The 26,680-nt window shown below is 41.2% G+C and overlaps 2 protein-coding genes and 1 long non-coding RNA gene across 4 annotated transcripts in view; 2 read left to right on the top strand and 1 right to left on the bottom strand.

Annotated features, from left to right (window-relative positions):
- Positions 1 to 12,141, top strand: part of ZCCHC9 (zinc finger CCHC-type containing 9) — a 44,849-nt gene extending 32,708 nt beyond the window's left edge. Inside the window, exons 7-8 of the transcript XR_005356807.1 lie at positions 4,165 to 4,301; positions 11,845 to 12,141. The gene's annotated coding sequence lies outside the window, so the exon portion shown is untranslated. The remainder of the gene's footprint in view (positions 1 to 4,164; positions 4,302 to 11,844) is intronic.
- The window catches only part of ACOT12 (acyl-CoA thioesterase 12), a 51,362-nt gene extending 29,229 nt beyond the window's left edge, over positions 1 to 22,133 (bottom strand). For both annotated transcript variants that reach the window (XM_038532435.1, XM_038532434.1), the window contains exons 1-5: positions 21,999 to 22,133; positions 14,354 to 14,423; positions 8,648 to 8,708; positions 4,841 to 4,942; positions 542 to 677 (exon numbers count right to left, since the gene is read on the bottom strand). In XM_038532435.1, the coding sequence (XP_038388363.1) occupies positions 542 to 677; positions 4,841 to 4,942; positions 8,648 to 8,708; positions 14,354 to 14,423; positions 21,999 to 22,125 (496 nt within the window). In that variant the 5' untranslated portion in view covers positions 22,126 to 22,133. The remainder of the gene's footprint in view (positions 1 to 541; positions 678 to 4,840; positions 4,943 to 8,647; positions 8,709 to 14,353; positions 14,424 to 21,998) is intronic.
- LOC102157140 lies at positions 22,104 to 25,200 on the top strand. The gene is made up of 2 exons (XR_005356809.1): positions 22,104 to 22,243; positions 23,399 to 25,200. It is a non-coding gene; the product is annotated as an uncharacterized LOC102157140 (long non-coding RNA).
- Positions 25,201 to 26,680: the final 1,480 nt, after the last annotated feature.

Below are 26,680 nucleotides of genomic sequence, written 5' to 3'. Positions count from 1 at the left end.
CCATGAGGCCTCAAAGAACCTAGGAGATAACAGCCAGAGAATTAAGACACTCTGGTCCATCAAACATTGTCACTGGGGAAGAGCCAGGAAACAGGAATAGAATCTTATCGTTTCCATTTATAGCCCCAGTGATCTTTAGCAAGGTTCCTCACTGCTCAGTTTCAGTTTCCTCCTTTGTGGATATTATAATCAGCTCATAGGAAGTAACCAATGAAGCACCAGATGGATATATTGTGTTGTCATTCTTTCATTGACTGATCACTGAGTGCATGCTTACTGATAAGTACTGCTTGGTCCCCGTCACCCTTCTTTCCTGTCTTCTCCCCTGGAGAACCTCTAATTTAAAGAGATCTTAGGTGTCAGCAGTTCTATTTTGAATTGGCCAGGCCCTTCCTTCTCCAGTCACTGGGTTTGTTAGGAAAGATACCTAGCTTTGCCAGGGTTGAATTATAATAATAAGGTAAAAAGAAGTGTACTCCAAGGAAGGACCCCTTCACTTGTCACAGTAGTATAATAAGTTCCTATAAGTAGATTTACTGACCATCAAACTTGCTATTTTCCTTCATCAAGTTTTTAAAGGTATCTTCATGATGCAGTCGAACTTTCCTTCTCTCAGAAGCCAGATTATGTTCCACATGATCTTGCTCAGTTAGAAGTATGACTGGTTTTAAATGAATCTAGAGAAAGAAAAACATTTATTGTTCATTACCTTGTTATATTATAAGAGCACAACATGAATGTGCAAAACAAATGTTACATTGTTTTCTAACTCAAAGTAAATAGAGCATTTCTAGGTATTTTTACACATATTATTTGACTAAATTTTTTTTTTAAATTTTTATTTATTTATGATAGTCAGAGAGAGAGAGAGAGAGAGAGGCAGAGACACAGGCAGAGGGAGAAGCAGGCTCCATGCACCGGGAGCCCGACGTGGGATTCGATCCCGGGTCTCCAGGATCGCGCCCTGGGCCAAAGGCAGGCGCCAAACCGCTGCGCCACCCAGGGATCCCTATTTGACTAAAATTTTAAAAGATTTTTAAACTAAAAAAAATCAATATAGACTTAATTATTTCTTCATACAATAAGATATGTGCTTTAAAGAATTTTCCAAATATTAATTTTCCCTCCCTTTAAATTTTTCAAAAGAGCTACAAAACAAAACAAAAAATTCTTCAAATTAATGAATGAGGAGAAGGACTTTGAATACATTGAATTCTTACCAAGAAATGTTTTCTACTTCTTGCAAAATTAAGATCTCAGAGGGAGGGAATAAACATGTTCTAGAGAAAGCTATTAAGTACTGAGAGATGGTTTCAATTTGGAAATTTCATCACATGGTGTAAACATTATCTAATAAGCAAACTAAAAAGAATCAAAAGGTCAGAACAAAGCTTTAACTGACCTCCAAAAACCTGAAAATATGATGCAACAGAACCAAGCGCTCAGGCTCTGCCATAAATGCTTGTCTGTTGACCTGCGTGTATAAGGAAGTCACCTTGCAGCTGGATGGGGATAATTCCACGGACACCTGAGGGCTGGCACAGACCCTTAGCCAAGAAGATGGAACAGCTAGAGATTCATAATATGCTACTTTCAAGTCTAAAACTCCCCTAGATTGCCTTGTCTAATTTGTTTGGGAATATATAGACTTGATAACTTTTACTGGTTTAACACTACAGCCATGCTTTAGTTGTGTGACCAGCAGGGTATAAAAGTCCACCTGGTAAACTTGTGTCTTGGCTCTCCAATCTACACATAAAGCATACTTTGTATAACTGGAAAGGACCCTGAAAGTGAAAAACTGAGAGCTTTTCCCCTAAGGTCAGGAACAAGACAAAAAATGTCCACTCTTACCACTTTTATTCAATGTAGTTCTAGAAGCTCTAGCCATAGCAATCAGACAACAAAAAAGAAAAAAAGGGCATCTGAATTGGTAAGGAAGAAGTAGAATTCTCACTATTTGAAGATGACATGATGGTATATACAGAAAATCCTAACTCCACCAAAAAATCACTAGAAGTGACAAATAAATTCAATAAAGTCACAGGATACAAAATCAATGTACAGAAATCTGTTGCATTCCTATACACTAATAATGAAACAGCAGAGAATGAAATTAAGAAAAGAATCCTATTTACAAATGCACCAAAACCAATAAAATATCTATGTATAAACCTAACCAAAGACGTGAAAGACCTGTACTCAGAAAACTATAAAACAATGACAAAAGAAATTCAACACAATGTAAAGAAATGGAAAGACATTGCATGCTCATGGATTGGAGGAACAAATATTGTTAAAATGTCTACACTACACAAAGCAATCTACACATTTAATGCAATCCCTGTCAAAATACCAACAGCATTTTTCACAGAACTAGAACAAATAATCCTAAAATTTGTAGGGATCCACAAAAGACCTTGAATAGCCAAAGCAATCTTTAAAAAGGAAAACAAAACTGGAGGTATCACAATTCCAAATTTCAAGTTATATTACAAAGTGGTAGTAATTAAAATAGTATGGTACTGGCATAAAAATAGACACATAGAACAATGGAATAGAATAGAAAACCCAGAAATAAACCCACAATTACATGGTCAATTAATCCTTAACAAAGGAGGAATAAATATACAATGAGAAAAAGTCTCTTCAACAAATGGTGGTGGGAAAGTTGGACAGTCATATGCAAAACAATGACACTGGACTCCCTTCTTTCACTATACAAAAAAATAAGATGGACTAAAGACTTAAATGTGAGACCTGAAGCCATAAAAATCCTTGAAGAGAGCACGGACAGTAATTTCTCTGACACTGGCTGTAGCAACATTTTTCTAGGTATGTTCTCCTGAGGCAAGGGAAATAAATACAAAAATAAACTACTGGAACTACAACAAAATAAAAAGTTTCTGCAGAGAAAAGAAAACAATCAACAAAACTAAAAGGCAACCTACTGAATGGGAGAAGGTATGTGCAAATGACATATGTGGTACAGGGTTAGCATCCAAAATATATGAAGAATGGATACAACTCAATACCCCAAAATCAAATAATTCAATTAAAAAATGGGTGGAAGGGCAGTCTGGGTGGCTCAGCAGTTTAGCACTGCCTTGGGCCCAGGGCGTGATCCTGGAGACTCAGGATCGAGTCCCACATCGGGCTCCATGCATGGAGCCTGCTTCTCCCTCTGCCTATGTCTCTGCCTCTCTCTCTCTCTCTCTCTCTCTCTCATGAATAAACAAATAAAATCTTTAAAAATAAATGGGTGGAAGATATGAACAGACATTTCTCCAAAGAAGACATCCAAATGGACAACAGGCACAAGAAAAAATGCTCAACATCACTAACCATGAGGGAAATACAAATCAAAACTACAATGAGATATCACCTCATACTTGTAAGAAGGATTAAAATAAAAAAACATAAAAAAATAACAGGTGTTGGCAAGTACGTGGAGAAAGGGAAACGCTCTTGTGCTTTTGGTGGAAATGCAAACTGGAAAACAGTAGCGGGTTTCCTCAAAAAATTAAAAATAGAACTAGCCTATAATCTAGTAACAGCACTACTGAGTATTTACCCAAAAAATACAAAAACATTAATTGAGAGGGAAACATGCACCACTATGTTTATAGCAGTATTATTTACAATATTTAAACTATGGAAGCAGCCAAGTGTTCATTGATAGATTAACAGATAAAGAAGATGTGGATGTGGTATATACATATACAATGGAATATTATTTAGCCATAAAGAAGAATGAAATCTTGCCATTTGCAATTACATGGATGGAGGTAGATAGTATGATACTATGCAAAATAAATCATAGAAAGAAAATACCATATGACCTCACTCATGTGTGGAATTTAAGAAACAAAACAAATGAGCAAAGGAAAAAGAGAGAAAGCAACAAACCAAGAAATACTCTTAAATATGGATAACAAGCTGATAGTTACCAGAGGGGAAATGGGCAGGGACATTGGTGAAATAGGGGATTGGGATTAAAGTGTGCACTTAAGATGATGAAAAATAAAATTTTATATATATATAATATATATATATATATATTTTTTTTTTTTTAAAGGAAAAGGACCCGGAGAACTATGCTTGGAAGTCTTGAACTTCTCTGATGTTTCCCATGCTTTCTTTCTCTTATACCATTTCTTTTAGTTTTACTGAAGCCCTACAAGAGGATACCCTATGGAGTTTTGTGAGTCCTTCAGTGATCCAGCCCAGGGAACTGATGAACTGAGCCTCATCATGGCCCATCTCATCCTGGACTATACTCACTTTGGATAGAGATGCAGGTAGGTCTGCTGTTTCAAACCAAACCACTGATTTTTCATGGCTCTCTTCATGATATGCCACTGAACAAGAAGGTTACTAGGTGGAAAGTTTCTAAACTTCAATAGTTCAGCCTCTTTGACATTCTTCCTTCAGGTACAAACAAATGACTGAGCCATAATATGCAATTGCTTACTAAGTTGCTCTTGCTTTAAAAAAATATTTCAACTCAATTATATAACTCAATTTTGAATTTATACAACCACAAAATAAAAGAATGAAACCAGTAAACACTATTTTTGAGAAATGGTGGGCCCTTCAGATCACTTAAAACAGTATTTTTTTCCTCTTTCACCAACTGATTCCATCTCCCTTTCTCTAAGGTATGGGACACTATATTGCCACACAATAACAACTTTTACAAAAAATAGTGGTAGACAACAAGTCTTGGGAAAGCATATGTCACAGTAAGAAAAAAAGGTCTTTTTTTCCATAATAATTCTGATACAGTCATTAATAAGTCCCTGAATAACATGCTAGATACTTCACACAGAAAATGTACCTTTTCTTTTCCAATTGGTTTGGCTACAAATGTAGAGAAAGCCACACTAACAAGTTTCTCAACACCAGTGAACATGTCCTGTACTATGACCTTGATGCTGATCTAAAATGAAAAGAAAAATAGGTGAGTAAACTCTTAGCCATCCAGATAACACACAAGATTACAGCAATCAAGACTGTTATGCCCTTCATCATTCTTTTGTTTTTGAACAAAATCAGCATTTTAATTTATTTTTAAGCAACACTGTTCTTTCAGTGATGTTCCATAAAATTAAAAAAAACTTTTTTCTAATTATAGAAAAATACATATTTACCATGAAAGTCGGTAAACATAAAAAGAGACAAAAATGGATTCTGATTATCTAGAGTAAATATTATTAGTAGTCCCACCACCCAGATTAATAATTACTAATGTTCAGGTGAATTTATATAAACAAATCATCATACTGTATTTATAGCTTTATTATAATTTTAAACACAGGCATTATCTCACAAGCATTTTCTAATCCCATTGTTACTAAATATACTTTTGAAATCAAGATATTCATGAATGCCTTGTAGATCACCAGAGAGAGGGACTACAATCCATCTCTTTTAAAATCTTTAGTCTCTCAGTTTTATAACCAAGTTAACATGGACAAAATTGCATCATGTTATCTGTACTCCTCATTTGTTTCCTTTTTCAGGAGTTTTATTTTTCAGGAATGGCAAGGAGGTAGCCAAGACACTTTATGGTGACACCACAACAGACTTGATTTCCCCATGTGAAGAGGTCTGAAGCTTGGGTCCTGCAGATTTTACTTTGTAGAAGTGTTAGTAAACTCAGGAATCTGTCATTAGATTTTGGATAAAAAACACTTGCCCCACATATCCCTGGTAAATAACACTATGTTTTTGAAATCATGGGAAACCTCAGGCATCTTAGTTTAGCACTATGTTATCAGCAACAGAGAGGAGCTGTTTCTATGTCTTTGCCGAGTACCTCATGTACAAGAAAAATCAATAATCCATACTTAATTTTACGTCACTTACCTTGTTAACACAAACAAGTATTTGCATGGTAACACCTAAGTTAACTCAATGGTGATTAAACAAATTGAAGCCATCCATCCTCAACCCCACAATTGTAGAGGGTTAAAACGGGTTCTGAAAACTGTCTTCCGTTATAACAGTTATGTATGATGACCAAATAAATGTCCCAAAAACATATACCAGGAGGACTTTCACTCTGTCATCAAAGAGTAAGTCAGACTGGAATTACATTCTGTGAAAACAACTAGAAAGGTGAACCAAGTATAGGAAACAACTATTTTCATATGTCAGATAGCAGACAATGCAGAATTGTGACCCCCAACAAAGGGGAAAACAGATGAGAGGAGCACTTGAATTTCCTGGGCTCTCGGCCTGAAGGTAATTCCCAGAGTATGGCCAAGGAGGGGAAAATGAATCTTGCTGACTTGAGGAGCCAGAAATCAAGGACACCAAGGCACCTGAGATTTGTGGGCTGAGCCCTAGAAAAAAGGGAGCTACACAAGGAAAGAATTCCAGAAATATGCACATGGTCCTGTTGAGTGTTTGGGTGGCTGCCAGTCTGAGCACCTGTAGGGTAGAAGCTCACACGGCCAGACAAGAGCACCTCCTGAGGCTGGAGAGCTGTAACGTGAGTAATCCCAAGAACTCACACAGCTAGGAATCTGGCATTCCCTCCAGCCAGACCTCATTGAATACACAACATATTCAGAGATCACAGAAGACCTCAACTTGGAAGAGGGGCTAAATTTGCCCAAGTCAAGGCTAAGCTTTTACTTTCCTAGGGTCAGAAATCTGTACTTTTATTTATTTAAAAAGATTTATTTGTTTTTTTTTTTAAGATTTTATTTATTCATGAGAATACACACACAGAGAGAGAGAGAGAGAGAGAGAGAGAGAGAGAGGCAGAGACACAGGTAGAGGGAGAAGCAAGCTCCATGCAGGGAGCCTGATGTGGGACTCGATCCCAGGTCCCCAGGATCACACCCTGGGCCGAAGGCGGCACTAAACCCCTGAGCCACCTGGGCTGCCCTATTTATTTGTTTTTAAAATTTTATTTATTTATTCATGAAAGACAGAGAGAGGCAGAGACACAGGCAGAGGGAGAAGCAGGCTCCATGCAGGGAGCCCCACATGGGACTCGATCCCGGGACTCCGGGGTCACGCCCTGGGCTGAAGGCGGAGGCTCAACTGCTGAGCCACCCAGGGATCCTAGATTTATTTATTTTAGAGAGAGAGAATAAACAGAGGGGCAGTGGGAGAGGGAGAAGGAAAGAGTCTCCAGCTGACTCCCCACTGAGTATGGAGCCCAACCTGAGGCTTGATCCCATAACCCGAAAGTCATGACCTGAACTGAAGTCAAGAGTCAGACACTTAACCAACTGAGCCACCCAGGTGCCCCAAAAATGTGTGCTTTTAAACTCATTGGGTTTTTCTTCTCTTACTTTTTAGTCGAATTTCCTTTAGAAATTCTAGCTTGCCTCAGGGAATAGGAGGAAAAGGAGAAAAGAAAAGGAGCTGTTATCCATGTTTGGGCTGAATATAAAGATGAGCACTAGCCCTCAGGAGAGAGGCCAAGCTCCTGGCTACTGTGTAGCAAGGTCAGGAGGCCACAGCTGAGAAAGATCATCACAACTGTTGCTGAAGGTGCTGGATTTTACAACAAACATTTCTCTTCTGTTTCAAGTGTTTTGTATTCTGTTCTTAGGGAGACCAGGGTAAAGCCATCACTGTAGATGTGGTTACTGCCAAGTAGTTCTGTTGAATAGGAATCCAGGTTGAATTGTGCCTCCCCACCAAATCTAATACCTTACAATGTGACCTTATTTTGGAAATAGGGTGGTTCAGGTGTAATTGGTTAAGATGAGGTCATGCCAGAGTAGGATGGGCTCCTAATTCAATGTGACTGATGTCCTTATAAAAAGGGGGAATTTGGACACAGACTCACACACCATGAGAACACCATGTGAAGATGAATGCAGAGATGGGAGTGATGCAGCAGAAGCCAAGGAATGCCAAAGATTGCCAGCAAGTCACCAGAACCAGGAGAGAGCATTTCTCTGGCATAGTCCTTAGAGCGAAAGTCAACCTTACTGATGCCTTGATTTAGGACTTCTAACCTCTAGGGCTGTGAGACAGTAAATTTCTGTTGGTTAAGCCACCTAGCTTAACAGACAAACCTCAAGTCCCCTCACGTCTTTTGTGTTTAGAGATCAAAGGGACTGGTACCAACCTAGAAGTTGCCATATAGAATCCAGTAACTTCTTTCCTGCTAGTTTAACCTTGACAGTGGTTTCAAAAGCCTCTAAAATTGTCGCTTTCACAACGATGGTAAAGAAAATAAAACCAAGTGGATGTAGAAGAAAAATCTTCTAAACTTTCCTTCTCACTTCAGTTACTCTGCCTTTCAAAAACTAGTTAATCATGGGGCTAGTTTTCAGTAGAAAGTGAAGAGATGGAGAGCAAGTAGAATCAGAATAATTAAAAAAGAAAACCAATACCTTGCAAAGAACCAAGAGAGTACCCTTCTCCCCTGTATGTTTCCTTTCTATGCATTTTTCTAGGTAAAAATAGTACATTGCATCACATTTAATTTTAGTAGCAGAGTTGACTGGCAAACACAAGGCCCTTATTATTTACATGTGAGCCTGAATACAGATTCAAGGGCCTTCTGCAAGTCAGAATCTCATGATTCCAAATTATTCCAGACCTCCTCCTCTGCCCTCTGTATAGAATGAAGAGATGGACACCAACAGTCGAAAGAAAAGGGGTCACTTACCTCCATGCTTGTGCTGAATGCTCTGGTAACTTTTGCTTTGATGGTTAGAACTTGTCCAACTCTAGTTAAAAAAAGAGGAGGGGACCTTAGTAATCCTAGCACATCTCACTTCAGACTTAAAGATTCACTTCAATGCATGTACTATAGGGCAATCCTCCCGTATCATGCTGATAATGTTCATGCATGAAACCTCAGGTTAATGATAACAGAAAAAAGACAGCTGTAAAAACAGATGCCAATCACTGTAAACCACATGCATGTTAGCTGACTACTTCTATTCAAACAGAAAATGGCCTTTGCAAAGATGGTGTGCAAAATGCCTTCCAAAATCTGCAAGATACTTTGATTATATCACAGCTGTTTCCTTAAGAGAAGTTAAAACAAACACACAGGCAAACCTATACAACTGACATTTATTTTTAAATGTTTGTTAACAAATAAATGGATAAACATACAAGAAACCAAGCAAGCAAACTGATCGACTTCACCAGATTTAAATGGACTCTAGGTACTGCTGGATGATCCATTCACTCTCCATGATTACAGGAATTCTGGTCATACAGTTTGAAGTTGTTCCAAACCCTTTGTTCAGGCCCCATAGTTACTTCCCATCCCTTTACCTTAGCAGACGGTAAGGGTTTACCCAAGGTAAGCCTCTTCAATTTTTCTCCCTTACTTTCAAAGTTGAACTACACTCCCACTTTTCTTCTTACTCTTCTGTTTCAGAGGAAGGAAGATAGATCTCTTCCAGAACTTTCTGTACCCGTGCCCTTGTTACCTTTCCTCTTCTACCATGGCCTGCTTAGCTCTTTCCTCTTTTGTATCCTCAATCTCTGCCCCTTCCCTGACTTCTGATCAGTCTATGAAAATGTTTGAGGCTTCTCCTTTCTAAAAATCTTTCTCTCAAGCCTATTCTACTTCAAAAATTTTCTCTTCTTATCCATAAGGAAATTTCCTACAATAATCCTTTCTTTTTCTAAATCATACATTTAGGAAATGTTTACTGAGTTCCAGCTAGTCCTGGCAGTAAGCTAAGACCTCAGGATACAGTGATGAATAAAGTAAGACTGCTGACTGCAAGGAGAACAATCTTCACTTGGGACACCAGTATGCAGACAGATGAAGAGGATGCTATGATGTCTTTCAAAAAAGAAAGGACCAAGTATCATAAAGGCACTCATAAAAAGAAGCTAATTCAGAAAGTAGGTAGTCACAGAAGAGGTGACATTTGAGATGGGTCTTCAAAGATGAGGATTTTTCTAGGCACCAAAGTTTTAGAGCTTTGTTTCCCATTCACTTCTCAGCCACTCGAATCTAGCTATTGCCTCCACATCTCACCTCTCTGATACCTTCACCGTCACTTCCTAACAGCTAAACCCAAAGTCTCACCTTATTTAATGTCTTTCTTCAGGAGGCTTTCTCTTCCCTTGGTTTCCAAAATAGTGTTCTCTCTTTTATCTCAGTTTCCTTCACAGATTTCTTTTCCTTAATCCATCCCTTCAGTGTAGACATCTCCTAAATTTCTGTCCTTTGTCCTATTCTCTTCTCACCCTCTTCCCAGAAGACTTTGTTCTTGTTCATGATCCTGTCATCTTTATAGAAACGATTCTCAAATCTACATCTTTAGCCTAGACGTCATTCTTGAAACTCAGAGCCATATTTCTAAATTTCTCTCAACAAAGTCAACCAATAGTTACGGGAGCTCTACTAGGCTGTGTTAGCCATCTCCTCCATATTATATCTCCATATTAACCAATTTATCTTAATCTCCACATTCAGCACATGCAAACCCAAATCTATTTTCTTTTTTTCCCTGTATTTCTCCCTTGTAAGCTTCCTACCTCTGTTTGGTAAATTTTCTAGGAGAGACTCACAGTAATAGTGTTCGAGTCCCTCCTCAAAGCTACTTGTACTCATTAGCTACTAAAATCTTATGCCTCTCTGTCAGGCTTGAGAGGGGAAAGCACAGGCCTCTTCTGTCTCTTTTGTGAACCCTGGCCTGCCTTTAAAAGTAGGGGAATTTAAGGGACCCTGGGTGGCTCAGTTGGTTGAGTGTCTGACCCTTGGTTTCAGCGCAGGTCATGATTTCAGAGTTGTGGGTCAAGCCCCGTGTTGAGCTCTGTGTTGAGCACCACACACAGCAGGGAGTCTGCTTGCGATTCTCTCTCTTTTTCTCTCTTCCCCTCCCCACATGTGCACACTCTCTCTCAAATAAATATTTTCAAAAAAACCCAAAAATAAATAAAAGTAAGGGAATCCCATTGAACCTGGTTGTCTACCAAACCAAACTCCCAACACTGAATGTCAAATGAATGGAATGACTACAATCTCAAGTAAATAAAAGTAATTTCATAGCACAGCATTCAAGGTCTTCTGTTCTGTGGCCCCAGTCTGCTGCTGGGGAATCACCTCTGTGCATACAGACCAGGCTCCTTCTGAGGACTCTCTGTTCTTCCACCCTCATGCTTATATTCTTACAAGTGCCTCATCAAGAGGAGTCCTTTTCCCTCTCACCAGGTGAAAATCTATATACTTCATTTGAGGTATACATTAAATGCTACCCATCTGTGGTAAAACTCTCATTGATGCTCCATAATGTGCACCTTCTAAATTACCCCACAGAATGGAGTTTATACTTCATCCTAAACTTATATCCTATCATGCTTTCTATTCTGATGATTATGTATTTGTCTGATTCTCACCAGACTCAGACCACTAGACTCCAATATTGTGCCATAATCATTCATATATCCTACTGAATACAGAGCAGTTTTTATAAAGGCAATAAATATTTGAGAATTTAAAAAATATCTAATCGGTTTATAACCAAATTACATGGTTTTCTACATGTAGCTTTCAGATTTCTCTTTCATGGTTCAAGTTCCCATGTAAAAAATATTAGAAGGTTCCTTTCCATGATATTAGTGGCCACAAATCCTTTCCAATAACACAGACACAAAATGGGGCAAAATGGAGCAAAATGGCAACCGACATTTCACTGATGAGTTTACTAGTTAAGTCTCATTTATAGAATTTAAGTTTGGAAGCTACACAATAGATCTTTTATTACACTACACTGTTGGCATTTCTAAATTTAATGATGGTGCTTTTATCTAGTTCTACATAAGTCTGGATTTCTAGTAATTTGTAATTTTACTGAGATACAAACATAAATATGTCATTTTTTTCTGTTTCAGGGAAAATCGCATAGCCACTATGTGAACTTGGTCAACGGACCTTTTATCTGCAGCTACAAGACCACAGAATGTCCACAGCTCTTTCAATGACACTCCAGCTGCCTATGAGAACACCCATTGGGAAATGATCAGTAAAAGTTGCTGATCACAAAAACAGAAGCAGTGGATCAGGGAAAGTACTGGATTAAGCATAAGAAGGTCCACGCTCAAAGCACTCTCTGTCCCCTGGTTTGCGCAGGGTATGAAGCCTCAGTTTCTCATTGGTACAAATAAAGGCTGGGCTGAGCTATAAAGGTCTCTCCATGTCTATGATTCTAATTCCTGCCAAAAATTTCTCTGTGTCAGTTTTGAAGAAGTAATTTCTTCATGTATGTAGTTTTATTTAACTTAATTTTGTTTGCATCTAAATAAATAAATGTCAAATAGATAAATGTTCACAGTAAGGCTGGAGAAACAGACTGAGCATCTCACTGGACAAGAATACTCAGGGCTTGAAAACCGTGCCAACTACCTCCATGGTCCTTGAGAACCATCCAAGACCAGAAACAGATGACCTTCGTTCTTCCTTTTCCTTGTAAGTTATGTTCATCTCTTCAAGGATCAAAATATTCAGAGAAAAACAAAAACAAAAACAGATACACAAACATAAAATCAAAGAAATTAAGTAAAACCATGTAATCCTAATTTATTACAGGTATTAGTATAAACTCTTTAAAAAACAAATAATTCTTTCCCCTGAAAAGAACCTAGAAATAGCGATAAACCCTGTAGAAATGAGCACATTTCTCTCCATATTGTGATCTCTACTTACTATTTCTTTTGAACAACTTTATGACTCTAAGATTTTGTACAGAAACATAAAAGATGAGCCCACCTTATCATACCAGAATGCAAAGGAATTATTAAAGACTTCTAACTTTGTGGTTCTGTCCAAAGAACTTAGGAACCAAACTGAAGAAGCTCCCACTGTTTAAAGATGAGGCAGTTGGAGCATCTGTAAGAATAACTACATCCAGATTGAAATGTATCAAATATGTTAAAGTCCACAGGCTTATAATGACACTAAATAAAGGAAAAGAATTAAGCCGTCTTTCCTGGACAAACTTTACCTAAGGGTAACCAAGTAATTAATGAAATAAAGAGTCTCTCTGAAATACAAATATTTCAGAAAATAAATGAAGAAGAAATGATAGAACTGGCATATCACCATTTGACCAATATCTAATGAAATAATGCTCTAGATAATGAACATCAGATATTATGTATTCTTTTTATAAAAAAAAAGATTTTATCTATTTATTTGAGAGAGTGAGTGAGACGGAGAGAGAGAGAGAGTGCATGAGCAGAGAGGTAAGGGAGCTGAGGCAGCAGGAGATGGGTGGAGGGTGAGGGAGAAGCAGACTACCTACTGAGCAGGGAGTCTGCTCCGGGTGTGGGACTCAATCCCAGGGCCCTGAGGTCATTACCTGAGCTGAAGGCAGACACTTAACTGACTGAGCCACCCAGGAGCTCCCATTATGTGCTCTTGACAAGAACTAGCTTTAACAAAATATCAAATTTTCATCAGATCAATTTTTAGATGTAATTATCATTTTACAAGAAATACAAAGAATGGGTAAACATGTTAAACAGGGATACAATGAGCAAATACAAAATGTGGTAAACTCTATAGGACAAATGAGCAGGTTTCTTTAAAAAACAAATGAACAGAAAAGAAGAGAAAATTATATGTTAAAAGACATACCAACCATGTTGAATCCTGATTCAAGAAACTAATTGTTTATTAAAAAAATTTTTTTGAGACCACTGAGAATAATTATTTCTGTTAATGGTATTGTGATTATATTATTATGTTTTCTAAAAGAACTCTAATCATATAGAAATATATAATGAAATTTTCACAGATGATGCCTGAGATTTCCTTGAAAAAATCCAGGTGTGTGGTGGAGCATGGAGAGGTCCATGAGTTGATTACTGTGGTAGTTAGGTGATGGTCCTTGGGGATATACTGTACTAATCTACTTTCGTGTATGTTTGAAATACTTGTTTATCTTGAAATTTTCTGCAATAAGAGATGGTAAAGCACATACACACTCCCATATATAAAATGTTTTTCATAATTTAACATCTGTACTCAGATGAATTAATGTTTACCCAACAACCTAATGATGAAATTCCCCACATAGACCTACTTATTATCATTAATTATTCTTCTAGTAGAGGAAGAAGCCATTAAGAGGCAGCTTTTAGAAATCCTGCTCTGCCTTGTACCAGAAGGCATCTCTTCTGAGCTATTTCTTAACAAAACCAGGACTGTGAATTTACACTTAAAAGTCTTTAGCAAAGGAAGTCCTGCAATTACTATTTTACTGATTTAATTAGGTCAAGTGTTATTTTATTAACAAATTGGACCACTGACTCCAAATAAATAAGCATAGATGCCACAAATAAATGTTGTAAACGAGCCAATAAGTCCAGGAGAAAGGTGTGAGAGAGCAATGCTACTTACTTAGCAGTCTCCTCGAATCGTATGTCATCCACTGAGGCTGTAACACAGGAAACCCCAGCATGTTTTTCGGCTTCAAAAACAGGGAAAAAGTACTTCATTAATAGTTATGTTTAAATATTTCAGCATAAGGGAAAATAAATAAAAATTAAAGGACTTATTCTAGTAAATTGTCCTCTGGTTCAGTAAAGTACCACTATGCCCGCACTTTTGGATGATCTGGACCAATAACAGTTCTTTCACTCTGTAAGTTGTGCTTCTACTGCATGGAAATTACTGTACTTTCATCTAAGTTTTAACTTAAACTGTCTTTGATTTGAAATTCAATACCAATATCTAGTATACCTAGCTATTTAAATAGCAATTTTAGTAAGTTGGTGTCAACTTTAAATATTTTGTCACATACTATCCTTCTTTTATTTTAAAAACAATGCATCAAAGTTGTATCCATTATCCCACATAACCAGAAGCTGCATATATTTAGACTACTTAACAAGTATAAGCGCTGAACACTACAGAGACCCTGAGATCACACCCACGTCAGAGAGCAATTTCTCTGGATATCAGAGAGAAACCTAGCACATACTAGGTATTTAGACAATATTTATTGTTCATTACTACCAAATTTATATATATGTTGGAGAGGAGAGTAATAGGGTAGAAGGAGACTAGGGAAGAACCCTAGCTATTTCCATATTCCATGCCTGCATTTAATTTGTTGAAATTTTTAAAATTTGATTGTTGATTTGTTTCATATAAAAATATAGAATTTATTCTTTAGGAAAACTGTTGACATGTGCTTCTGCCACAACCCGATTTTGACAGTCAGTTAAAACCCAAAAAGATTGCCCTCGCTTTTTAGGAATTTTTAACCCCATTTTAATTTTGGAGATATCTCTCCTGCTGCTACATTATGAAGGAGATAGTGGATTACACTGAAGTTGTCTTTGTGTAACTTGCTTTAACTATAATAATAATTGATAGTACTGGGTTAAAAGAGGTGAGAAAATACCTCACACAACAGGTATTTAGAACACTCCTCCCTATAATCTAATTTGTAGAAAATTGGACATTCTGGTTTTACCAGCTGGAAATAACTAATTGTTCTTCCAAACATGCACATAATATAAACGGAGTTACCAGAAAACTAACCATAGCAGCACTTTGTGTGTGAGTGATGAGATGATTGGCTTCCCAGATATGAAGTTCAGTGAGAGGAAGGGAATGTAAAAGTATCAGACTCTAGAAATACTCAAGTTGGGCTCAACTGAATTCAGTGTATCAAACATTTGTTAAATTTCTACTGATTTCCAAACTCTGAGCTGAGTCAGTCCTCTCTCTTACTAAGTCTACTCAGTGGCAATCAGAGAGCCAGCCATAGTTAGTGTCCTTTTAGAGCTTAAGATTTCTAGACAAGTGCTAGATTCCTGCAAATATATGCTATAAAACATTGAGTAAGGAGTACCTAAAGACATTCATTCCATTTACCTGACATGAGGGAGGAGGATGTTGAGTTTATTAAACTATTCTTGTTAATAAAGTGTTACCAGGTATACCAACATAAGTGATCAATTTTGAATGATTTAAATGACAAGTGCAATAATCAAAAGACTAAATTTTTATTATTTATATCAAGTATCTATTTTATATATATTTATATACATAGCACTATACTATATTACATTAGGGATCATGAACATTATCATATTAATAGTTATCATTTACTAAGCACTTATTACTGACCAGGCACTGATCTAAGTATTTATGCATGTCAATTACATGAGGTTAGTACTATCATTGGTTTCATTTTGCAAAAGAGGAAATTTAGGCTTAGAAAGATTCAATTCATTGTTTTAAATAGTGATTTTGACTTCAGAAGCTAAATATGGGCTTCAGAGGCTTCAACAGTCATGGTTTATAACTATACACTTTTAAGAGTCATTAAAAAGAAAAATATGGGGAACCTACATAGGACCACAATTTTTACAAGTGATTCTATGTGATTGTCCTGTTTTGTTTATGTCAGCTATGAATTCAACAGGACCAATTTGCTCTGATTCTTGATTTTGATTGTCCTTCACACAGTATGCCAAGAATAGTGGAGAAACTCTAAAGCTATTACTGCCTTCCTAGAGAAACTGGGAGCAGGAGCAGACTAGGTAAGATGTTGTAATCCAGGTATGAGATGATGACTGGTTAAAATGATGGTCTCTTCATTCATTTATTTCTTTAATGTTGACTGAATACTTGTGCTACACTATCCTCTATGTAAGGTGCTGGAAATATAAAATAACTATGATCTCTGCTCTCACAGAGTCTAGTGGAGAAGCCAGAGATTAACAAAATGAATAAGTAATAACAAAATGAATTAAATGTTCTGAAGAAAACAGGAACCTTTTAGAAGTCGTAACTAAGAAACCAGACCTAGGTGGGATGTCAGGGAAGACTTCCATGTGGAGGGGATGCTTCCGCAGAGATCTGAAGGATGATTAAGACTAAAATAGATGTGTTGGGGAGGAGGAACAGAGAAACAGAGAGCACATGTGGCAGAAAGGACAACAGACTAGAAAGATCCTGATCAAAGTCTTTGAGGATAAAATGTAGCAAGTGGTGCCTGGGTGGCTCAGTGAGATTGAGCCCTGTGTCAGGCTTTGTGCTCAGCATGGAGTCTACTTAAATACTTTTCCTCTCCCTCTTCCCCTCCTCCTACTCACACATGCATGCTCTTTCAAATAAATAAAATCTTTGGAAAAAATGCAGAAAGCAAGAAGCAGAGCTGGTAAGGTAAGGCTGAAGGGTTAGCTGAGAATGGACTAAGCACAGGGCCTTAAAATGCTTAGTTGACAGATTTATAATTATTATTAAAGATATTGTTCCACTGTCTTCTGGACACCAGTGTTTCTGATGAGGTCAGAAATAATTCTAATCATTGTTCTCCTATTATACCCATAGTGTTTTTCTCTGTCTGCTTTCAAGATGTTTTCATCATAGTTTGCCTGTGATATACTCAGATGTGGGGTTTTTGGTATTCTTGCTTGGTATCTTATGATCCTCTTTGATCTGTAAATGTATATCTTTCATCACATGAGAGAAAATTTCACTTACAATTTCTTTAAATAATTGTTTTATGCTTCATATTTTTTCTCATCTCTTTTGGGCCTCCAATTATAAGTGTATCATACCTTTTGATGTATTTTTCATAAATCTCTGTTTGTTCATTTTTGAAATTCATGTTTTCCTTTTTCTTCAGATTGGATCATTTCTATTGTTCACCTTTATGTTAACTCACTCTTAGTCGCCTCCAGTCTGGTGTTAAGCCTATCCAGTGCACTTTTTTATTTCAGATACTACAATTTTCAGTTTAGGAATTTCCATTTAGTTCCTTGTTTTAGTTTCTATTTCTCTGATGGGACTTACTATCTTTTCTTTCTTTTTTTTTTTTTAAGATTTTATTTATTCATGATAGACACACAGAGAGAGAGGCAGAGACACAGGCAGAGGGAGAAGCAGGCTCCATGCAGGGAGCCCGACGTGGGACTCCATCCCGGGTCTCCAGGATCATGCCCTGGGCCGAAGACAGGCGCTTAAACCGCTGAGCCACCCAGGCTGCCCCACTTATTATCTTTTCATTTTTATGATCATAGTTTTTATTACATTCTCAAGCATAGTTATAGTAGCTGCTGCAGAATCCCAGAAGCTTTATTCTAGCACTTGGGTCATCTAGGGATTGATCTCCATTATCTTTTCAGTTAATAATGCATGTATTTTCCTGTTTCTTTGTATATCAACTAATTTTGAACTGTATTGTAGCCATTGTGAGTGATACTTTGTAGACATTGTGTATTCTTACGTGTTCCTGTGAAAAGTACTATTTTGTTTCTTTTTTTTTTGTTTTTTTTCAGGTAAGTAGTTAACTCAAACTATAAAACTCTTGTCTCCCTAGGGGCTGGGACAGCCCTGTTCAGTTCTTTTGGCATTATCTAGGAAGGCTGGAGTTTCTCTTGTACATACATGATTCAAGGTTCACCAGAGATTTAAGCAGAAAACATAGATTTTAGGGCTCTGCCTCTCTGGTTCACTCCTTTCTTGAATTTTCCTCCTCACATTTCAGTAGCTATGTTTTCCCCAAATCCTCTGGCTCTTCAGATCAGCAAATGTGTAGGTTTTCTATCAGAAATTTAGCTAGAAACAGACTGGGGTCTTTCTTCAGGTTTAAAATCATGAAAAAATAAACAAAATGAAACAGAGAAAGTTAACTAGTACCACCCTCTTCAGTGTTGACTTCCAAATGTTCTAAATTTGCTTTTGTTCACTTGTCAGCTGTCAGAGTAGCTTTTATTTAATGTTTTTTTTTCCCCAGAGTTCATAATTGTTATCTCTATGACATTTATTTATTTATTTTTTTCTGATAGGACATACTTACCGTGCTCGGTACTTATAGCTCTTGATAAGGAAGACATTGGGAGAAGATAAACAACATACAACATGATCAGATTACCACCTTTGGAAAAATGCTGTAGATACAGTGTAGAGAGGAGACCAGAATGAATGGAGAAGATCAGCTTAGAAACCACTGCTGAAGTTCACATGAAGGATGATGGTAGCTTGGCCTAGGTGGTGGTAATGTAGGTATAGCACAGTGGCTGGGTTTGAGTGATGCCTTTTTTTTTTTTTTTTTAAGATTTTATTCATTTATTCATGAGAGAAGAGGTGAGGGGAGGCGAAGGGAGAGGGAGAAGCAGGTTCCTTGAGGAGCAGGAAACTCTACGTGGGACTCTCAACTAGTTAAGCCACCCAGGCGCCCTGACTGATTCCTTTAAGGTAACATTGACAGGACTTGGTTCAATAAGTAGAGCGGGAAGCAAGGTAGAGAGAGGGATCAAGAATGGATGACTCTGAGATTTCTGACCTGCCCAACTGGATGGCTTGCATGCCATTCCTGAAAGAGTGAATCCTGGGAAAGATTCAGAAATGAAATAGAGGGAAATGTGAGTTTGTGATATTTCAAAATAAGAAATGGATATGGAGGGTGGAGAATGCCTCAGATACAGCTTCAATCCTCTAGGCTTAATGAGCTAGAAAAATGGGGCTACTGCCAGGAATGAGATTTAATGCCAAAATGATAGTGAACATATTTGATCTTTTTTTTTTTTTTTTTAATATTGAGAAGATATTCTGGAATCTAGCAGTGGCAGGGGTGCGGGGGGATGTCACAGCAGTACCTTGGGGGCTATGACTGTGATCATTATTTATCATAGTAATATGGCTGTAAAGAAGTGCTGGTCAATAAGGAACTGTTGGCTGGGAAAATGCCAGGAAAAGCAGTTTTTATATTATTCTTACTATATAAAGTAAAGCACCATGGTGCAGCATTTCTCTGCATGGATTCAGTTATACCTCGGCTAAACAAAATCCATTGCTTATATGGTGCTTCTCACCATGGAGTTTTTAACACAGGTATTTCCATGAGTCCAAATCGACTGTATCCTAAAGGTTTCTTTAATGTTATATTGTTATATAACTATTATTCCAAAGTAATTGGTTATCAATTGAATCTGTCTATGGTTTGAGTTTCCAAAGAAATTTTCATGACAATTACAGGAGGGCAACTGTTTATCCATTACAGTGCAGAGGCACTAAGTGAGGTAATAAAAGTCACTTCAATACTCACATAATATATTCAATTGCCTTGGCAATAGGCATCATTATTATTAGCAACCTCAATGACTTTTACACATGCTTCTCTTAAATATGAATTAATTTTATATTCACGCTTCCATTATTTGTTATTATAATCGACCTCAAATACTGATAACTGTTAAGACAGAAACCAAACAGACCTATCAACAAACAGATTGGCATAAACATAGGACTAAATTTTGTGGGCAGTTAACATACAGGAGATTAGAAACCCTATTGATGCTTAGTGAGAAAAGCAGGGCTTGGCAATTATCTGAGCTTTACTTTGGCCTTCTGTAAAGAGTCCTAAGACACACAATCTTAAGCTCCTTCCAGCTCTAGTATTTTATCCTACCATATTTTCCTTCAAAATGTACACTTGCTGAGTCTGTTAAGTGCCTTATGCAAAGCCTGACTTCATTTTTAAAAAGGGATTCCAAGTTCTGGACCCATCCATCAGGGACCTACCCATCCATAAAAGTGGGAGGTTTTTATTTAGAGCTTACTGAGCACTGGAGAACTAGCTTTGGTTTGCATGCTAATTAGCCAGGCAAGAAATAGAGAGGTAAACAGATCGATATACAAAATAATCACAGATTGTACTAAGTGATATGAAGGAAATAAAAAAGAGCATTGTGATAAAATTGCTGAAAGGGTACATATGTAAACAGGTGGAAAGACTTCTCTGAGGAAAGGATCTTCTGGCTGAGATAGGGCGAAAGGGGCCAAGAGAAGAGCATAATAGTATAATGAGAAGCAGGTGCAAAGGTCTGAGAAGAGGCTTAAATAGGCGCACGGTAGCAACAACCTGAAGGTAGAAGTGAGCAAAGGACAGGAAGGGCTAGGCAGGGAGAGATAGGTGGGGGGCCATGGAATCAGGCTCACAGAAATCCCACGGTGCTGAGATGTAAAAACCAGAGATTAAAAAAATAGACTAGAGCCCCTGGTGTCTGGGGAATATTTTTCTTTGGCGGCTACAAAGTCATCACAGAAACTCCCCAGACCAAAAAGAAATAGGTCATTAAGGGTGTTATGGACAGTCCTTGCTCAAACCAAGACGGCTTAAGAATCTCAAGGCCACAAACTCTCTCCTGTTAAGTTTTCAATAAAAGACCAGCCTTCAAACCTTCAGTGGCAGCCTGTCGGGACACCCCTCACCCCTGAGAGCTTTCTCTGTACCCTCACCTAATACACGTCCATTGCTTTGCTCCCTCCCCTTTGTCCCTGACCTTCATCCTGGGATTTGGGGACAAGAACCACGCTCTCCTGCTTCCTCTTATCAAACTAGACCTTACAGAGATTTGCAGAGATGTAGACGAATACCAGGCTTCTAAGTAGGTCTTTATTACTGTTGAAAATATACTTGTTTTCCCATAAAACTACATCATGGGCTTATTCCTGTTCTCCTAAAATGAATTAATTTTTAAAGATTTCGAACATGGGGAATATCAACAAAAATAACGCACATCAACAAAAGCTGTCGGGGTCCTCACTTAATGGGGTAAAATAGAACTAAGACTAAAATGTTTGAGAATCACTGGCCTAGGTCCGTCCCCAGGGCTCAGCACCACACGTCCCCTTGCCCTCCCTCGCCCTCCTCCGTGACCCCGGGTCCTGCAGTGGCGCCGCCTGGGCTCCAGGCGTCGGCTTCCCCCTGGGGAGGGTGGGCCCGCACCCTGAGCCTCGGGCCCCTCGCCCGTCCCCTCCCCCGCCCCCTCCATCCCCGCACCCTGAGCCTCGGGCCCCTCGCCCGTCCCCTCCCCCGCCCCCTCCATCCCCGCACCCTGAGCCTCAGGCCCCTCGCCCGTCCCCTCCCCGACCCCCTCCATCCCCTCCCCGCGCGCCTCGGGCCCCTCGCCCGTCCCCTCCCCCCACCCCCTCCATCCTCGCACCCTGCGCCTCGGGCCCCCCCGCGCGTTCCCGCAGAGCGCCGCGTCCCCCCGCCCCCCGCGCCCTCGGCAGCCCCTACCCGCCAGGCAGGCGGCGGCGTCGACCCACTTGAGCAGCTGCCCGGCGCTCAGCTCGCCGCGGGGGTTGGCGTGCGCGGGGCTGATGGCGCGGCTCATGCGCACCTCCCCCGGCGCCGCGCGCTCCATGGCCGGCCGCAGCCGGGGCCCGGGTCAGGGGCGTCGGCGGGTGGCGCCGCGCTGAGCCCGCCCCGCTCCAGCCTCCACCCACCCCCGCCTCGAATCCCGCTCCCCGCAGGGCCGCCAGGTGCGCTGCCCGGGGCACTCGGGGGCCGCCCAGTGCAGCTGCGGGGGCCATAGGGGGACCGGGCCGTCAGGGGCTCTGCGGGGCACTGGGGGGACCGGGCGTCAGGGGCCGCTGGCGGGGACTCGGGGGGCCGCCAGGGGCGCTGCGGGGACCCACTCGGGGGACCGGCCGTCAGGGGCGCTGAGGGGCACTCGGGGCCGCCAGGTGCACTGGGGGGCACCGGGGGGACCTCAGGGGCAGGGGCGCTGCGGGGGCACTCGGGGGGCCGCCAGGGGCGCTGCGGGGGCCACTCGGGGGACCGGCCGTCAGGGGCGCTGCGGGGCACTCGGGGGCCGCCAGGTGCACTGCGGGGGCACTCGGGGGGCCGCCAGGGGCGCTGCGGGGGCCACTCGGGGGACCGGCCGTCAGGGGCGCTGCGGGGCACTCGGGGGACCGGGCCGTCAGGGGCGCTGCGGGGGCACTCGGGGGGCCGCCAGGGGCGCTGCGGGGGCCACTCGGGGGACCGGCCGTCAGGGGCGCTGCGGGGCACTCGGGGGCCGCCAGGTGCACTGCGGGGGCACTCGGGGGGCCGCCAGGGGCGCTGCGGGGGCCACTCGGGGGACCGGGCCGTCAGGGGCGCTGCGGGGGCACTCGGGGGGCCGTCAGGAGCGCTGCGGGGGCACGGGGGGGGGCGGGGCCGCCAGGGGCGCTGCGGGGGCACTCCGGGGGCCGTCAGGAGCGCTGCGGGGGCACGGGGGGGGGGGCGGGGCCGCCAGGTGCGCTGCGGGGCCCCTGGGGGTGCCGGCAGTACCGCGGGGAGGGCCGCGGGGAGCCCTGACCCAGCTCAGCAGAAGGCGGCTCCGGACCCCGAGGCTGGCGAGGCTGCGAACGGCTGTGTTCCTACCTGGGCAGGAGGCAGCGGCCTTGGAGGATTCTGGAAGGGCCTCCCGGGGTCGTGGGGGACGCGGGGAGGCCCCCACCGCCTGAAGACGTCGGGCGGCCGCGGGGTCACAGGCTGAGTGGTCAGCTGCGGCCCAGGGGACTGTGGCCTGAGGGGACCGCCCCCCCCTCGCTGTGCGGCCGTGGAGTGGGCGCTCCTAGTTCCAAGTATACCTTGGGTTCTTGGGATGTTATCATAGTCCCCCCCAAACCCTTTGTTATTGATCGTTTCCTTAGGAAGCGGCTCCCACTGCCAGACCCGCAAACGCGAAGCGCGGTGTTGCAGGCCCCTCGGAGGCGCTCAGCGGAGAAGGGCCATCTTTCGGTCTTATGGAGAGAATTTCAGGCTAGAAACTGTCATCTCACTATGAATGATCCAGCAAATCCCGAGGCACTCATCTTCAGGGGAGAAGAAATCTAGAACATTCGATGAGAATTTCCAGTCTCGCCTGTTAACAGGTCACAGCTGTTACACTCCTAGAGCTGACATCAGTGACTTTACCAAGCCGCTCTCACTGAGGACATGGTGACACCAGAAAACCTCCAGCATGTAGTACGTTCCTAGTTACTGTGCTGTTAGGGCCGCTGCACCTGGGAGAGCATTTGCAGGTGAAGGAACCAGGCCTGGAGAGATGAAACATGTCAGGCATGCAGCTGACATAATAGGAACAGCTAGGGAAGGAGGAGGATCTGGTTTGACCTCAGGGCCCCTGATTGTCCACCGTAGCCTACCACCAACCCTAATCGACTCCAACAGTGTGGTGATGCTTTCTCGTACCTATGCAGCCTGCCAAGCCCCAGCCTAGAAATACTAGAGTGGAGATCCTGGTGATTTTGCTTCTCTTTTAAAATATTTTAATAAAGAGAAGAACTGTGGCAACATGGCCTTATTAACTTTTAGGAGCCTCTGTGGGCAGGTTTCCATCCTATACAAGCATAAATAAAAATTGGATGCATTGTTAGGCAAGCACTGGTTTGGCTTTTATAAAGAGGATAAAAATGACTTTTTAAAACAAAGGAAAACTCATGCCTCCAAGATGGTCCTCATTTGCAGTTATTATAATGCATATGAAATATACTTATTTCAATCACAATGTTATTACTCATATCACCCCTCTTTGGAAAATGCCTCTACAGGTTCCAATACCATTTTGGGAGATTTGTTCAGCATATCAAACATCAGAACAATCAGATATTGTTCAGCATATATTCATTCCATCCACTGATAACTTTATGGGAGGCACTTGTTAATGTTGGGCTAGGCCACATGACTTGTTTGGAATGAAACATGGGGAGGTAAGGGTGTAGTTCCAAGCCTATCCTTTGAAGCACGGCATGTTCCTACTCTCCTGACCTCTGCCATGGAAAGATTATATGCGTGAATAGCTTTCCCATCAGCATCTGGGTGCTGTACTGCACACACCTATTGCAGAGCCCCTGAGCCAACCTAGAGACCTGCAGCCTGAAGCTAAGCCGCCCAGCAGGCATGCAGGCTCATGCCTGAGACACAACGACTTATGGTTGCATGACCTGTGATTTGGGGAATGTATGTTACACAGCAATAAGTGATGGTTACATGTATGAATTTCATTTATTAGTATCTTAGAAAATTAATTAAGTTACCAGAAATAGGGTATGCATGATGTTGGTTTTCTTATTTTGGATAAAAAAATAGTGACAAAGTGGTAATATCATGTATATACTCATTAACTTGGTTCCTTGTAAACTGGAGGAATTTCAAAATATTTTAAGCATAGGTGTGAGAAGGTAGCTTTCCTTCTGGAAAAAGGACAGCTTGTAGTTGCATATGTATGTGTAGGGATGTTTGATCCAAAAGCAGACAAGTTCACAAACTCACCATTGTGTTTTCTTATGTGTATTATCTCCTATTTAGATGTCTTTTGATTATGGTTTCATATCTTTTGTTGGTTTCCCACTGATTTTCGTTTTCAGCCTCTGCCTGAAACTACTGTTCTTATGTTTTTTGTGAATGGTCTCTTTTTCTCCCACACAATGAAAATGTCATCTGCATGTGTGAACATTTGCTGTATCCTTTATCTGTCAAGGATTTTTGCTATTATGTTTAAAGAAAAGGCTTCCATTTTCCATTTCTGTTGAGAGACATCTTTTGAAGATGAGCAGAATGTGAAGCCAGCTTGATTTTTAAAGGTCATGCACAAGAGCAGGAAAGCAGATCGGGAGGCGTGCGGAAAGTATGGTAATCACTAGAATAATGAGAACTTCTTTAGGATGTTGGAGTGGGAAGGGAACCAGATAGTCTAACCCCCTCATTCTGGAGATAAGGAAATGAAATGTTTGCCCTGGGTCACATTGCAAGGTAGTGGTTAGGCTTTTAGAAAACTGAGAACAAGGGGTCCAAAACATAACAAGAGAGGTGGAAAAAAAAGTACCTTCCCCAAAGCCTACCCTCCAACAAGAATTTGAAAGCAAACATTATATTTGGGAGCAAAGTGTAGAATGCACGGGTGGGGGAATCCAAGTGTGGCCCCCAGACCAGCAGCACAGGCATCTGGGAGCTTGGCAGAAATGCGGAATCTCAGGCCCCAATCCCAGACCTGCGGAATAGGAATCTCCATTTTTTTAAGCTTCTCCAGTGAGTCATAAGCACATGAAAGTTTGTGAAGAACAACCTAAGTTACCCCTCCAAGGGTCTTTTCTCCAGCTTCCCCCCACACCCCTGTGCACGTCCCCATCCTTCACTGACTAGGGGCTGTCCTGGGGAGCACCAGCTCCCTAGCATCCCTGCTGACTACAGGGCAAGCGCTCTCCGGGTGACACTGTCAGCTTGGGCTGGGCACGGGCACGGGCACAGTGAGGGCTGCGGGCATTCGGGCAAGGCACACAAAGCCATGACACTTCTGTGCTGTCTCAGAGGCCACCAGCAGTCTTTCCATTTTAGGAATTGCCAACCTTTTCCAGGGTTTCTTCCTCTTCTTTGCTCCTGGACCCTATCAGTCTCACCTGAGGCAATTGGATCATCCCATTTAGTACCTGGAACCTCAAGCCAACCTTTTTCCTGTTTGTCCCTGTGCTTCCAATGGCCCCAGCTCTCAGACAGACCAGCATTAGCTGTACAACCCGGGGGTCACCTAATGCATGTGGAATGCAGCACTTGATTTTGTTTGAACGAAAGCCATGTATATAGAATCCAGGTTTTTTACTTCTCCAGGTTTCCTGGTTCCACCTTTATCCCAGGCACTACTCAGTGGAGACCCTACAACACTACTGCTTGTCAGTATGCTGTGTTATAGAGATTGTTTTCAAATACTGAACCAGGCTTGCATCTAGAATAAATCCCATGTTTTATATATTTATATGTAAAATAATATATAAATGATACATATATTTATATATAATTCTTTTTTATTATTACTGAATTCTATTTGCTAGTATTTTGTTAAGGATTTTTACCACTTTATTTTTTGGGAGATATTGGTCTGTAGTTCCTTTTTTTAAAGAATTTATTCATTCATTCATTCATTCATGAGAGACAGAGAG

Source organism: Canis lupus, chromosome 3 (genome assembly GCF_011100685.1).
Source record: "Canis lupus familiaris isolate Mischka breed German Shepherd chromosome 3, alternate assembly UU_Cfam_GSD_1.0, whole genome shotgun sequence".
In the NCBI taxonomy this organism is placed as follows: Eukaryota; Metazoa; Chordata; class Mammalia; order Carnivora; family Canidae; genus Canis; species Canis lupus.
Note: the sequence above shows the minus strand (reverse complement) of the source record. Positions and strands in the feature narration are given on the sequence as shown.